Source organism: Chiloscyllium punctatum, chromosome 11 (genome assembly GCF_047496795.1).
Source record: "Chiloscyllium punctatum isolate Juve2018m chromosome 11, sChiPun1.3, whole genome shotgun sequence".
Taxonomy (NCBI): domain Eukaryota; kingdom Metazoa; phylum Chordata; class Chondrichthyes; order Orectolobiformes; family Hemiscylliidae; genus Chiloscyllium; species Chiloscyllium punctatum.
The window spans coordinates 45,926,771-45,942,601 of NC_092749.1; the positions used below are offsets into that span (position 1 = coordinate 45,926,771).

Below are 15,831 nucleotides of genomic sequence, written 5' to 3' on the forward strand. Positions count from 1 at the left end.
TGTGGGGGGCGTGTCAGCAGATCTTGCACATGCCTATTTTATTAAAGAATTGTAACCATCTGTTAAGCTGACTATCCCTTACTTATTTGATTTGTAGTTAGTATGATACTGCATGACCTTTGGAGGGAAGGGACTGTTACTCTTAAGTTGACCTAATGTTTTGCAGGTAATTCGTAAATGAATGTTATGACTTTTTCTCTCCTCCAACTCAAGTTTGCAAGTAAAATATTGATTGAACACATTCCTTTGTGTACTCCTCGTCAGTTAACATGCTTAACATAGCAGATCTGTCTAGGAATGCTGATCTTTGATTCATTTGTGAATGTCCAGATAATCAATATGAATTGTCTTGTAAATTATCTTTGAATTGGGTTTTCAGTAAATCATGGCAATTTTATTTGCAGAAAGCATAATATGAGATTATTCTAATTGAAGGGAGTATGCAGTAGAATTTTGAATATGATTTGCAAGGATGATTTTCAGTATTCTGAACAATTGAAACTATTTTAAATCTTTTACCTAATTCTTCTTTTCTGTTTTTAAAATGCTTTCTAGAGAGACTAAACCTATTGCTGTTTGTCCCATTGATCATGAAAGGATTATTACAAATTGGGTAAGACAACATTATATGTCTAATATATATTAGACAAAGATATAATGGTAAATAGAAAAAAAACTGTGAAATTCCTCTTAATGAAAAGCAGTAGTTTCATATTTTCTCCATAATTATCTTCTAAAGAAACAACATTTGTGAAGATTGTACAATTCAAAGTTGTCCATTGTCACAATTTGATCAGCAGTTTGTTAATTGTGAAGAAAGGTAAAAATGAAACTTTTTTTAAATTAAAAAACACAAGTATTCCTTAAAATGCAGCAAAATGCTTTTAAGAAAACATGAGTTGGATGAAGTGATTTTGTATATGTCAGCTAATTATTGTGTGCTTACAATGACATATCATACCAAGAAGTGGAGAGCCACTTGGCTTTTACATTTCCTTTTGTGAGTTCCTGATCTCAATAGCTTGGCTAGCATACAGGCAGCACGGTGGCTCAGTGATTAGCACTACTGTCTCACAGCACCAGGGACCCAGGTTCGATTCCCGACCCAGGCGACTGTCTGTGTGGAGTTTGCTCATTCTGTGGGTTTCTTCCGGCTGCTCCGGTTTCCTCCCACAGTCCAAAGATGTGCAGGTTAGGTAGATTGACTGTGATAAATTGCCCATACTGTTAGATGCATTAGTCAGGGGTAAATGTAAGAGAATGGGTCTGAGTGGGTTACTCTTCAGCGAGTCAGTGTGGACATTTTGGGTCGAATGGCCTGTTTTCACACTGTAAGGAATCTAATCATAGTTATACATTTGGAACCCAGAAGGGAGGATGGTGCTGCATACTTTCTTTATGATGCTGTATATTGAAAGGATTTCAAATTAACTTCATTAAATATAAGCTAAAAATGTGTTGCTGGAAAAGTGCAGCAGGTCAGGCAGCATCCAAGGAGCAGGAGAATCGACGTTTCGGCATGAGCCCTTCTTCAGGAATGATTCCTGAAGAAGGCCTCATGCCCGAAACGTCGATTCTCCTGCTCCTTGGATGCTGCCTGACCTGCTGCGCTTTTCCAGCAACACATTTTCAGCTCTGATCTCCAGCATCTGCAGTCCTCACTTTCTCCTTCATTAAAAATATAATCCAACTTATGCTGCCAACCCCTGCCTTGAGCAATAAAATTCCAATGCTTACAAGAAACTGCCATGTTCAATATGTGTGCCATGTTGAACACAGTGACATTGACTTAACAGTACAGAAAGAAAATTAAGTCCTTTGAAAGTGCAATCCCTGTTATAAAATAGGAAATTATGAAGAAAATTGTGCCTGGACATGAAAATGGCCTGGGCTTGACAAAGGTTCAGATTCTGCTAGTGATTGGAGTGCTTTCAAGGCACATTATGACATATTTAACATGCCTAATTACATAATCACAAGGGGATCAATTCACGTGCAGATCCTTGATATCAAATTCATGTTGATGTGGATTTGACCTTAAATCTATGCTGTGACAGTATTTGAAAGCACACACAAGGAAGAACTGAATTAGAGAGACACAACAATATAGAAAAAAGGCTTAAATATTGTTTTACTAAAGCCTCAAAGAAATTGGAAAAATTTTTTTTATATTCTATTAAACAATCTCATGAGAGCTTGACTGACTGTCCCTTGTTTAAACTCGGTCCCAGAGCTGCAGAGTATTGCTATTTTATTGTGTTCTATTTGTATTCAATTAGATAACAATGAACATATTGCAGAGTAATGGTAAATGACCCCACACCCAGTATGTGCCTTTTAACAAGAGGATTATCACAGTTTAATATCGTTCCTCTATAAATTTTCTTGCCTTGTTCTAGATAGCAAAAGTCTAACATATCTCTCAGAGCATTTCACATTAAATGAATTCCTTTGAAGTGCAGTATCTTTGCACTCAGAAATGAAAGGCATATGTTCGGGTGCAGGGTCAAGTAGCCCCCTGGAACTGAACTATTCATTGTGTTGATTAAACTTTGTTATTGGACCCAGACTTCCTTGTCCCCTCCCATCACTTTTGTGCCCACACGTATATGGGTGCATTAATTCGAATGATGGAACATGCCCTCTACTATGTTTCTCACAATTTGAATTGTTTGAATTGTTGGCAGGGCTGCCTGTTCGGCTGTCATGTCTAGCATTCAATGTTTAGAAGGCTTCAGGCAGAGTGACCTCAGGTAGTTGCTCTCAAAAAATGGATGGACACTCCGAAGAACAAGTGAGATGGAATTACTGAGAATTTACAGTATAGAAACAGGCCATTCAGCCCCACCATTTTGTGCCTGTGTTTACGCTCCTCACAAAAAAGGTAAAATGTATCACAAATTTGCCCATTTTGGTACACATTTAGCATCTACACATAGGTTCTGGATAGCAATATCAGCAGCCAGTCTTACTGATTAGTTTGTGTGCTTGCCTCACTGAAGGCACCCAAGTTAATTTTATACTGACACCTTCAAATGCATTAGCTCAATCAGCATGCACCAGAACTGAAGAAGGAACCTTCTTGGCTTATTATTGCTCAGTATGATTCATCTATTCACTGAGACATCAAGAGCCTATCAACATCAGTGTTGTAACAAATTCCTACTGGGATACTAAAAGAAACAGCCAGCTTTTTCTATTTTAGACAGACTAAAGAATGAACAATGTCCCATAGAAAGCTTATTTTAAACTCCACTTGTGACACAACAAGACAGGTTAAAGCCTGCATCACATATGTGAAGATTTTTTTAAAAAACCATGACTGATCGAAAACTGAAAGTAAAACAGAAAATATGTAAAATATGAAACAAAAACAGAAGTTGCTGGAAAAACTCAGCAGGACTGTCAGCACTTGTGGAGAGAAAGTACAGTCAATGTTTCAGGTCCCGTGACCCTTCTTCAGAACTAATTGTAGCTAGGAAAAGGTGGTATTTGTGCTGAAGTCAAAGGGTGGGAGTGAGAAATAGACAGCAGTGGAACCCAGAGAAGCAAAACGACACTTCAGGAGACAAAGGGAGTGAGAATAGTATGCTCAGGAGAAAGGAAAGCTGATAAGGTGACCATAAGTAGTTGAAAATGGGTTGGCCATGCTGAAAGCAGCCCATGTCACAACAGGGCCTGGGGTGTGCAGGTTGGTAAAGGACATAGATGAAGGTGTTCAAGTTCTAGAATACTTGAACTTAATATTCACTCCTGAAGGCCACAGGGTCCCCCAGGCCAAAAACGTGATGCTTTGTTTCAGATTTCCAGCATCACAGTTCATTATTTTATTTCTGTATTGGAAACACTGAGCTGGCCAGTTAAATTCTGAAGAGTAAGGTGTATCGTAGTTCTGAGTGCAATCCTTCATTTGAATTCAGGGTTAACCAGCACTACTTAGTCTGACTGTGGACTGAATGACTGTACTTTGTACTTTGTAAAGTTCGTATTTTTGTAGAGACTATTTGAGAAGAAAAGTTAGGCATTTCTACGTTAAGAAAATAATAATATTTAATATGTGCATTTTTTTAAAGCTATTTAGAGATAATTGTTGCAAGAGGGAAGTATGGAATTTGATGGTGTACTGTAAAAATTCACCAGCCTGCAATGTAAAAACATCATTCGGACGTTTAGGGGTGAGTACTGTAGAAATGTTTATACAATATATAAGAAAGTCGTGATGATTTCCCTCTTACTCAATATTTATGGACATCTTTGTAACATTTGTTCCGATTGGATTTCACATTGCAAAGAACATAATTATATTCATCTTTCTTCATATGAAAACTATTTATACAAATATGTGAATACTAGCATGGTTCTGCGTTTCTGCTGTAATTTTATAGTTTCTCAATATTTTGCAAAATTTAGGAAAGCAGTTTACGATGATGTTACTATGTCCTTAATAGTCAACTGAAATTGCTTTTTGGTACTGGATCTTCCAATCACTGTGTGACTGTAATAATGCAGAATAACCATGCTATCCTCTTTTACTTTACTCTGCTGTACATTTCTCATTACGTTATTGACGGTTCAGTGTTTCACTCTTTAGCAAATTCCATTTATCCGGTTCAACATCAATTCCTTCTTCACTATCTTCATTGCTGGGACGGTGTTGCAAAATTTGGACTAACAGCTGCTTCAGTTCTTGTGATATTCAACTTTCAACCCTAATTTGTGATTTTTAGCACAATGTTTGACCCGTGACCCATGCTGATTAGGCAGACCTTGACACCAATCAGCATGTAATAGTGATTTGACTCTAGTACTGCTATTTTTGGAGTTTAACACTCCAGATAATGCTTACTTCTAACCGTGCTTGCCTGAACATAGGTTCAGTAGCAGGAATGACCCATCATGACTCAATCCCCTATTTAAAATGATCATTAACTATTTTTGGCTTAGTTGCTGCTTGTTTTTTCTGCCTGTCACTGGTACTTTCTGAAGTTTGTTAAAATTTCTAAAGTCTGCATCATGGTGATGGCTGAAAGAGTTTGTCATGACACACAAAGGCTTTTGCATACCAGGTTGCTCCCAAACTCATGTGCAGTAGTAGGCATTTGTCATGGAATACAGCATGACTGAGAGAATGAACAGAGCTCACACCAAGTAAAGAAATACTAGAAGGAGGAGGGGGAATGTGAAAGGAGGCGGGCTCTCATCAAGAAGTTATGTCTGCCCTTGACATTCAGGAAGCAATTTTCTTACCTGTGTCAATTCTTTACCAGACTCCTCCATGCAAAACTCTTTTTCTCTCTCAGGTTAACTATGTTATATTTGAACTTTCATTCCTCAATAAACCATTTGTGACTCCTCAACTTCTCTGAGTCATCTGTAACCTTTGACCAAATTTTACACACATTCTAACCACCCGCTGTGTAAAGAGAAATTTTCAATCTTTCTTTTAATTTGTTCTGTAATTTTTAAATGTTTTTGCTTGTTTCTTACTAACCATTGAAAACAATCCATAATTATTTATCTTAGCTTAACTCTTTTTGTATTTGAATGTTATCTAACCAAACACCTTAAATTAAACTTTTAAATGCACTTAAGCTTCTTTGGACAATTGCAATGCCTGCTATCAACCAAACAAATTCACACTTTATCTTTTCAATTGCATTTAGATCCTTTTCTGTAATAGATGTTTACAACTGGATATAATATTGCTACGAGGAGAAAGTGAGGACTGCAGATGCTGGAGATCAGAGCTGAAAATGTGTTGCTGGAAAAGTGCAGCAGGTCAGGCAGCATCCAAGGAGCAGGAGAATCGACGTTTTGCACATAAGCCCTTCTTCAGGGCTTCCTGAAGAAGGGCTTATGCCCGAAACGTCGATTCTTCTCCTGTTCCTTGGATGCTGCCTGACCTGCTGTGCTTTTCCAGCAACACATTTCAGCTATATTACTGCTACTGCTATCTAACTAAAACCTCATACAGGTTTAGCATTACCTTTTCATTTATGGTTTGTTTTCTGTTTTCCTTTTGTAGGGCATATCTACTTGTGCTGCCATCTGTAGTAACCTTTTGAGACTGCACCAACTTCCTTCGTCTCCCTAACCCACTTAAAATCTTACCTTTTAAAGTGTATTCATTTTCTACATTCTTGCTTCCAGAATATGCTATTTCACATTTTTATATTTTGAACTATATCTAACAGCCATTTTCTGACTTTGGCAGCCTATCTCCATCCTTCTGCCCTTCATAGTTCTCACCATCATTTATTATGCACCTAATTTGGTGTCATGGTCAAATTTCAACTCTTTTTTTTCCTCAATTGTTAAGTCTAAATTTGTTTATGTACACTGTAAATAAGAGCAACTCCAGCACAAGCCCTGGTGAAACACTATACATTACTTTGGTCAAATCTCAAAAATCTTCCTTTTCCACATGTTGTGTGTTTTCTCTCCTCCAATTAAGCTGTATCAATTCTAGCCACAGTTCCTCCGTTTCTTGTGCCTTGTCTTTGCCATAAATCTAATTGGTAGTTGATTTTCAAGTAACCGTATGTTTTTTAGATTAGATTACTTACAGTGCGGAAAATGCTACATTTATTCTTCTGCCTGAATAGAACAAATGTATCTACTCACTAGCTGAAATTATTCTGTACTGATCTCGCCTTGATTAGTGAATCTTTGCAACTAGATTTTTTGCTTGCTTGTTCACAGGATGTGGGTATTAGTAGATAAGTGAACATTTATTACCGATCTGTAACTATGCTGGAGAAGGTGCGGGTGAGCTGCCTTCTTGAACAAATGGCAGTCTGTGCAGAGTGGGTGCACCCTTAGTGCTGTTAGGAAGGGAATACCAGGATCTTGACAAAGCGACAGTATATGAAAGATGACATATTTCCAAGTTGGGTTGCTGTGTAACTTCGAGGGGAACTTTGAAGCGGATGTGTTACCATGTATTTGATACCCTTGCCCTATTAGGTGGTAGAGATTGAGAGTTTGGAAGGAGCTGTCAAAGAGACCTAGGTGAATTGCTGCAGTGCATCTTGTAGCTATGTTGCACTGCCACTGTGAGTCGGGATTGAAGAGGAAGAATGTTTAAGGTAGTGAACAGGCTGCCAATTAAGTGGCCTGCTTTGTCTTGGATGGTGTCAAATCTCTTGAATGTTCTTGGAGCTGCACCCAATCTAGACAAATGGAGAGTATTCCATCACAATCTTGATTCCTCTAGATGGTGGACAGGCTTTGGGAGCCAGGAGGTGAGTTACTGGGGTATTAACTTTGATTCTCAAAATAGAAAAGTCTAAAATACAGATAAAAAAGTTACGAGATTACGAGATGAAGGAAAATTATCTGGAAGAGGTGATCTAATTTTATTTCTCTTTGCATCAGTCAGCCTAACTGTCTGATGCAAAGACAAAATAAATGTGAAGAAATTAATTAACTTAGAAAAATTAACAAACTGCAGACTTCTCCTATTAATTTTCTACAAGGTGCACTATCAAGGTTTCCCCACCAATATTACATTTATTGCAGAAAGATGCTGATTTGAAATCCTTCGAGCTTCTGTTTGAGGGCGTCTTGCTGCACACCTATGATCTTGCACAGCAGGGTAGCATGGTGGCTCAGTGGTTCGCACAGCTGCCTCACAGTGCTAGGGACCTGGGTTCGATTCCAGCCTTGGGTGACTGTCTGTGTGGGGTTTGCACATTCTCCCTGTGTCTGTGTGGGTTTCCTCCGGGTGCTCCAGTTTCCTCCCACAGTCCAAAGATGTGCAGATTGGGTGAATTGGCCATGCTAATTTGCCCATAGTATTCAGGGATGTGTATGTTGGGTACATTAGTCAAGGGTAAGTATAGGATAATAGGGTAGGGGAATGGGTCTGGGTGGGTTACACATCGGAGAGTCGGTGTGGACTTGTTGGGCAGAAGGGCCTGTTTCCATACTGTAGGGATTCTATTCCATAAGTTTTGAGTGGACACATTAACATTTACAAAGCTGCTCAAATGCTCTAATGTAGCAAGACAGTGCACAGAGAGGAATATCCAAATATCTAGTATATTACACTCATAACTCGGTCTCTTCAATACTTCAATGTTTTCCTCCTCGCTCTCTACAGAAATCACATTTTTTTAAATATATCGTAGTTTGTCACTTTGCTATTCTATCTACCTTAGTAGAAATATTTAAGATGGAAAGGGGGAAACTATGGAATGCAGTGACTTAATGTCTAAGTTGAAGTACAGTTCACAATGCGAACTGGTATGATTTGCACATTATCAAACTATTCCTTTATAGCGTAGGTTCTCATTTGTACTGTAGAGCCGATGGGAATCTGGCTGATTGCACAAATTAAAGGGTAAAATTCTGAATTGAGTGCTCTGGAAACAGGTTTTCACCTTTTTGGAGCCTATACCAGGAAATTGTCCAGATGCAGCCAATGAATTTCCAATCGGAACTAGTAAATTTCTCCTTTGAATTTGCATTCACACTCTGGTCATTCAAAAAAAAAGGAAGAAGTCAACCTGGTGCAGTAGGTGCTACTCTTCTAAGCTAGGAGCTAAGACAAGCTTTTCAAAGCAGAGCAGAAAGTACTAAATACAGTTTGGGCTGCTGGTGTTTTATACAGACTTTTTTTTGGTGTCAAAAGTGAAAAGGATGTTATTCACTTACATGACAGCATTTTTCTTGATGAAGATAAATACTGACCAAGTCAAAATCTATGACTTACTGATAATTATTTTTCTCTATTCTTTTAGGATCACCTTAAAAAATGCGAGTTTGAACATGTAGCATGTATCAATGGTTGTGATGCTATCTTACATAGAAAAGATTTAATGGATCATTTGCAAACAGTGTGTGAATATAGAGAAGAAGCCTGCCAATATTGCAAAGTGAAACTGATCTTTAAAAACATTAAGGTAATAGCATATTTGGTGGTTAATCAATTATTTTGTTAGCCAGTTCATGATTGCTACATAATTTTGTGCTATTGAGGGTAAAAAGGTACTTAATGCTTTGGTGTTCTGGAAAATCAGGCTTTGTTTTCATGTGCTGTTCCTGATTTCTGCTGCCTACACAAGAGGCTATTTTGTGACTTTCGACTCATTATCACCATAACCTCAGAGGCAAAAACTCCTGGATTCTAAGATTTGAACATGTAGTGTTGGGCGACATTACAGTGTTGTACTGAGGGAGTGTTACATGCATTGTCCTTTCAAAGAGAGTTTAATACCAAGGCCTCAATCTGGCCCCTCCGATTTATTGTAGAGATTCCATGGCACAGCTTGAGAATCATAGAATCGCTACAATGTGGAGGCAGGCCCTTCGGCCCAACAAGTCCACACCAGCCCTCCGAAGAGTAATCCACCCTGATCCATTCCCCTATCCTACTATCCTACATTTGCCCTTGACCATTGCACATCCCTGAACACCATGGGCAATTTAGAATAGCAAATTCACCTAACCTGCACATCTTCTGACTGTGGGAGGAAACTTGAGCACCCAGAGGAAACCCACACAGACACTGGAAGAATGTGCAACATCCATATAGACAGTCGCCCGAGGCTGGAATTGAACCCAGGTCCCTGGCGCTGAGAGGCAGCAGTGCTAACCACTCAGCCAGCATGCCGACCATGTTCATTCTTGCATTCATCCCTAATTTTGGGAGGACATTCCAAAGGTAAATTAGATTATTTTTCTTTCATACTGGAAAGATCAAAGTGGTGCTAATCATATGATGAACCCCAATCAATGATCAGTTAGTATAATTAATATACCTGACTGTTTGTGATGCATCTAATTTGGTATTACTTACAGATTTTGTATTTTTCTTTTACAAGGAGCATGAAGCAGTTGCATGTCCAAATTTTCCGATCCAATGTACATACAATTGTGGTAAAAGTTTATTAAGAAGTGAGGTGAGCAATACTTAAGTAATAAAATTGCAATATTTACATAAAGCTGCATTAATTATCAGTAATAATATTTGATTTTAAAAATTTTATTCGCATTTTTCTCCACCTGTCTCAGTCTATCTCACCACCTGACACTATGATATAGGACTGAATCTTAACAGAAATTACTACATGTTATTTTTGTAGTGCTTCATGGGGGGGTTTATCTTGCAACGCCTAGCGAGTTTTCTTATGCAAAGGTCCCAACCTCACCTCTTTAACCAGGTGACAAATGCCCCGTGTACAATACCAGCCTGGTTCTCTGACTGACCATAGGTGGAAGTCCCCTCATCCCCCAGTTGATGGGATACCCCAGAATCCTTGACAGCCAAGTCATCTTAGAGCCACAACCCTATACATGGACAAATGTTGGCAGTCTAGTTTACCTTTCACAGTGTATTTATTGGGACATCACCCACAAACCAATGCTACTCCTGGCAGATAGGGTGGCACATCTGACACTTCCTTACACATACATCTGCCCATCCCTCTCCCTGTTGCTCCCTGTTCCTTAGCCACATCCCATTTTACAATCCTGCTACTGTTTCCCTACTGCCTATCGTAACCCAGCATCTTGCCATTCTTCAAACAGGAAAGCCTTCAATCACTTCAAAACGCTCATTTTTATTCACCAACACCAAAAACAAACAGAATTCAAACAAACAGAAACTGCATTTGCCTCTTGAAACAGCGATTGACTTTCCAGTGCCAATGATTTTACAATAAATAAGAGAACACTGCATCCAGCACATCTGCTGGAAGTGGTTGTCAATGTTCCTCCTATTCAAAGCTTCCCCTTCCTCCTCAGAAGACAGCTCTCCAAGCTCATCGGCCTCCATCACATCCCCTCTGTTCCTCCTTCATTTGGACAGAGCACAGCATACCGGGATTATGCAGCACACTCGGTCCAGAGTATACTGCAAGGCACCGACAGACCAATCTAAGCAGTATAACCTCATCTTCTGAAAGCCTGTTGTCTGCTTCACAGTGGCTCTGGTCAAAGAATGGGCTACATTGTAAGTGTTCTCCGCCTCAATCAAGGTGCTGCATCATGCAGTCATTCATCATGGTTGAAAAGGAGAGCCCTTGTCTGTCTTTGAAAAGCATTTGGCTCTTGAAACTCAGTAGAATCATGAGAGTCCTTGGTGTACCCCACAGTGCTACAGAATGGTACCAATGATCACAAGTGTATGTTGATAGAATGGCACCCTTTCCCATCAATGAACTCAGCCATGTTATAAAATTGTCCTCTCAGTGCAACGTGAGTACAGTCTGTGCTCTGCACAGGAGGAAAGCCAGCTTTGTTGTTGAAGGTTACTGCTCGGGATGCAGCACTGACCCGATCATGAGGAAATTAGGTGAATCTGTGTGCCCTGGCACAAATGGATGATTTGGATGAAAATATTTGAGGCATGGTTGGTAAGTTTGTGGGTGACACCAAAATTGGTGGAAGTGGACAGTGAAAATGTTTATCTAAGATTACAACAGGATCTTGATTAACTGTGCCAGTGGACCAAAGAATGGCAGATGGAATTTAATGTAGATAAATGCAAGGTGCTGCATTTTGGTAAGACAAACCAGGGCAGGACTTACACAGTTAATGGTAGGGACCTGGGAGAGAGACCTAAGGATGTAGATACATACTTGTCTTGAAAGTAGAGTCACAGGTAGACAGGATGGTAAAGGTATTTTGCATGCTTAGCTTCATCAGTCATGGCATTGAGTACAGGAACTAGGACATCATGTTATGGCCGTACAAGACATTGGTAAGACCACATTTGGAGTAGTGCATACAATTCTTGTCATCCTGCAAATGGAAGGATGTTATTAAACTGGAAAGAGTGCAAAAAAGATTTACAAGAATTTTATCAAAACTGGAAAGTTTGAGTTATAAGGATAGGCTGGGACATTTTCCCTAGAACGTAGGAAGCTGAGGGGTGATATTATAGACGTTAATAAAGTAATGAGGGACATAGGTAAGGTGAATAAGCAAGGTCTTTTCCGCAGGGTAAGGGAATCCAAAACTAGAGAACATCGGTTTAAGGTGAGAGGGGAAAAGAGACCTGAGGGGCAACTTTTTCACTCAGAAGGTGGTCTGTATATGGAACGAGCTGCCGGGGAAGTGATAGAGATGAGTACAATTATAACATTTTAGAGACATTTGCACAGGTATATGGATAGGAAATGTTTAGAGGGATATGGCCAAATGTAGGCAAATGAGACTCGTTCAGATTTGCAAGCCTGGTTATCATGGACAAGTTGGGCCAAAGGGTCTGTATCCATGCTGTTTGACTCTGACTGTCTGACTTGTGGATTGTATCCAACAGCATGCCCCTTCAGTCATTTGCAATGGGCAGAGAGATGATTCTACTCATCCAACTTGTACTTGCAGAACTCCGAACATGTTGTCCATCATTAGGTATGGTTCCACGATTGGACAACACTTCTCAAATCCTCCAATCCTGGCAACATCCTTGTAAATCTTTTCTGAACCTGTTCTCAAGTTTTACATCTTTCCTATAGTAGGGAGATGCAGTAACCTAACCACTGTCCTGTTGAGCTGCACCATGACCTCTGTACAAACTGGATTTAGCTAGTTCTGCATTGTACAAATAACATTTTGAATGTTGGTGGAAAAATAGACGGCATTGTATCTGCACTCCGACTCATTCATGAGATTGAGTGAGAGTCATAGCCATGCTTAAAGGACAGGGCAGCCCTGGTCACACAGTAACCATCATTGTAAGGAAGCAGAAATCTGAAAGTTCTCAAAAATATAGGCATCATGCCAACTTCCAGAGTGGTGCAAACTTCTAGGCTCTGAGGTGATCACAGATAAACTTTTATCTGTTCATGGAATGGAATCGATGAAAACTGCTGCATTATGATATGGTGTTCTCAATGTAACCTGTGCACAGTTTATAGTGCAGTGAACCTGGGAAGCCAGCAATGTTGCAAATCCTACTGCTTCCACTGCAGCACTGTCCTTGTCATGGAGAATCAAATTGAAGCCATGTGATCTGACACAAATTGCCTCGGTAATAGCCTCCATGCATTTGTGGGTTGTGGATTGAAAAAACCCACACAGGTCCCAAATGGATCCTTGGAAGCAGTTAGTTTCATAAATATTTAGTGCAGTTGTTGCCTTGATGATCACTGGAATAGAGTGACCATCGTGGAAATGGCATCGAGGATGGTAGACTCCGGACCTCTTGTACCACCTCCTCCTTTCTGAGAGAACCTTCAGCTGTAACTCCTTCATGTGGAGACTATTTGGTAGCCACTGGAGGTTATTGGTGGTCCTGGGTTTGCTGGTGTATTTGTTCCTCTGCGTAGAATCATAGCAACAATGACAGTAACCATTGTTGTGTCTTGTTACATTGATCATAGTTCCACTGAATTTGTGGGGGACATATCAGAAACAGAACAGGTCAGTAGTAATGTGAGTAGTCAGCATTCACATCTTACACAAATGACAATTTAGCATCATCCTGATACAGTGGGACATGGTGGACTTTGACAAGGATGGCTCTGGAATATCTTGTCAGGGATCTTTGACATAATGGACCTTATTCCAATGTATGCAGCACAAGATATGCCACACAAATACAGTAAGAGATTGTAAATACAGTAGGATTACTGAAAACCTGACACCCCACCCCACCCTGCATCCTTAGAAAGGGTTTTGAAGAGTATGTTGGCAGATGCCTACAGTTCAAGGTGAGAGGAAATTACCTTCTTATCCTCGTGCAGTCTGAGACCTTGGATTGTCTTTGGAAGAATGGTGGCCCTGCCATGCCATTTTTGATGTTGCTTGTGATAACTGTGATCAATCTGCCGTTACCAATGACATGGTCAAGGTTGCTTGTGACCAAGATTTGTAACCCCCACAATTGGACATATGCAGAGTTCTATGACAACAAATGTCTTTATCCTGTACTGTGTAATGTTTGATTAATGCTATTGCCATGTACAGCCTGCTGTTCAGATAGAAAGAAACACTTACTCCATCTACTCCAGCTGTAGTCAAAGCCCCCTCCATTTCCAATGAGAATCTGTGATTCAGATGAAGGTGGAAGGCAACACAGGTCACACTTCACACAGTGAGTCACATGTTCAGCCTGTTCACCTTACCCCCTCCCTCCACCCCCCAACAAAGCTTCATGTTCCTTTTCCTTGCACTCCCTGGCACCACCTCTATTCTTAGCTTCCACATGATCTCATACAGCTCCTTGAAATACAATTTCATCTTCCAACATTACTCCCGGTTTCAGTCCTCCAAGATTAGCTAAGATATAAGTGTGGTGATGCACTGGCTCGCCCATCAAAGCCGGGATGGTGATAACCGCGAATGATTGCACCCTCCAATCCCACTGTACCCAAGTCCTCTAATGCACCATCTTCTCCCCCAATCCACACTAGTGACTTCAACTTCCCTACCACAGCAGTGGCCCCGACAAAGCCCTTGACTCTGAGTTGGCAGGCCCCCAGGACTGACAGTAGACCACCCCCTGACCAGTTTGGATGAACAGCCCAATTAATGGATGACCAGAGACTGACTGACATGAGGTGCACCAACATATTCATCTCTGATTGACTACTGCTGACAAGCTGCCTGGCTTTGTGTCTCCACTAAATGACAAGGCGAGACAGAAGAACTTAGCTTTCACATTCTAAGGTAACACAGTGCAAAAAAGGCAAGGCAAGGCAGAGATGGTTTGAGCAGGCACATCTTAGGTGAGAACTAAGATAGCAAGCCTAGATCTGTGAAATTCACCCTGCACCAATGCATGAGATGGGTGCCTGCCCCTTCACTCAAAGCAGTTTGGTTGCAACATTCCAATACAAGATGTTGGTCTGAAATATGCCATGATGATGTGAGGCTGGTACATGACCAGTACCAGCCTTCATGGACAGGGGGTGCAGACAGTCACTGCCCCTTGATGTTGGGCACTGTTGGCCAAAATGGAGGCCCAGACTTGCAAACTGTGATTTGGAGCCACCATTACTGACTCTGCCCCTCATGTCAGGAGTTGTCACTGTCTAGATTCTCTAGTGAGAGAACAGCAAACTCTATATAAATGAGATGGATTAGGCATTTATGAAATGTAAATGCATAAAAATAGGCCTCTTGTCACTCACTGGCATGACTCTATCTCACCATTGGGGGGAAAGTTGAACTTATTTTCTTCACATTGTGACTGTCATTTTTCTGACCTTATCATTTTTCCCAATTGACTCAGCATTGCATACGTTTTTCTGGGGCTGGGAAAATTCAGCTCCATGTTACTTTTTTGATCTTCATAATAGTGTTCAGCCTATTTATAAGTTTGGGTTGAAAAAATTAAATAACTATGTATTGCCTTAGAAGAAGTAGGTACAAAAAAGGTTAATACTGCTGTATACAACATTATCTATTTTAATGTATTTTCTAGAATTCTTTGGTATTTGCTTTCAGTGTGAAAAATAATTCAGCAGAGTTTATCTCCCAGACACAAAAACATCATTAATTTTAATAATAGAAGATTGTGGTATGATGTACACTTCCTTCAGTACTATGGGAATGAGAAACCCTTCATTAATATGAATAATCATGGCTTGATGCTAACCTTCAAGTAAATGAGTCAACAATTCAACAGCAACAATTTTGTTAAATTGCAGAGGGACTTCTGTTCTTTCACTTCTGGGTCCAGACTGATGAGGTGATAGTCAGCAAACTTTTGATTAAATAAATGTGCATTTAAGGGGTTACTATCCATGGTGCATCTCTTTTACATGAAACTGGTTTTAATACAATTAGGGAATAAATTCATTCTTGTCACAGCATGTGAATGGCTGCTTTGAGAAATAGAACTCACAAATTCAAATGACAAGAAAGGGCTCTTCAAAA

General features: G+C 40.0%; 1 protein-coding gene across 3 annotated transcripts in view; it reads left to right on the forward strand.

The window, feature by feature from the left end:
* LOC140482954 (TNF receptor-associated factor 5-like) overlaps positions 1 to 15,831 on the forward strand; it is a 72,089-nt gene that overhangs the window by 43,408 nt on the left and 12,850 nt on the right. For all 3 annotated transcript variants that reach the window (XM_072580743.1, XM_072580741.1, XM_072580742.1), the window contains 4 exons: positions 556 to 613; positions 4,074 to 4,175; positions 8,745 to 8,906; positions 9,828 to 9,905. In XM_072580743.1, coding sequence (XP_072436844.1) covers positions 556 to 613; positions 4,074 to 4,175; positions 8,745 to 8,906; positions 9,828 to 9,905 — 400 coding nt within the window. The remainder of the gene's footprint in view (positions 1 to 555; positions 614 to 4,073; positions 4,176 to 8,744; positions 8,907 to 9,827; positions 9,906 to 15,831) is intronic.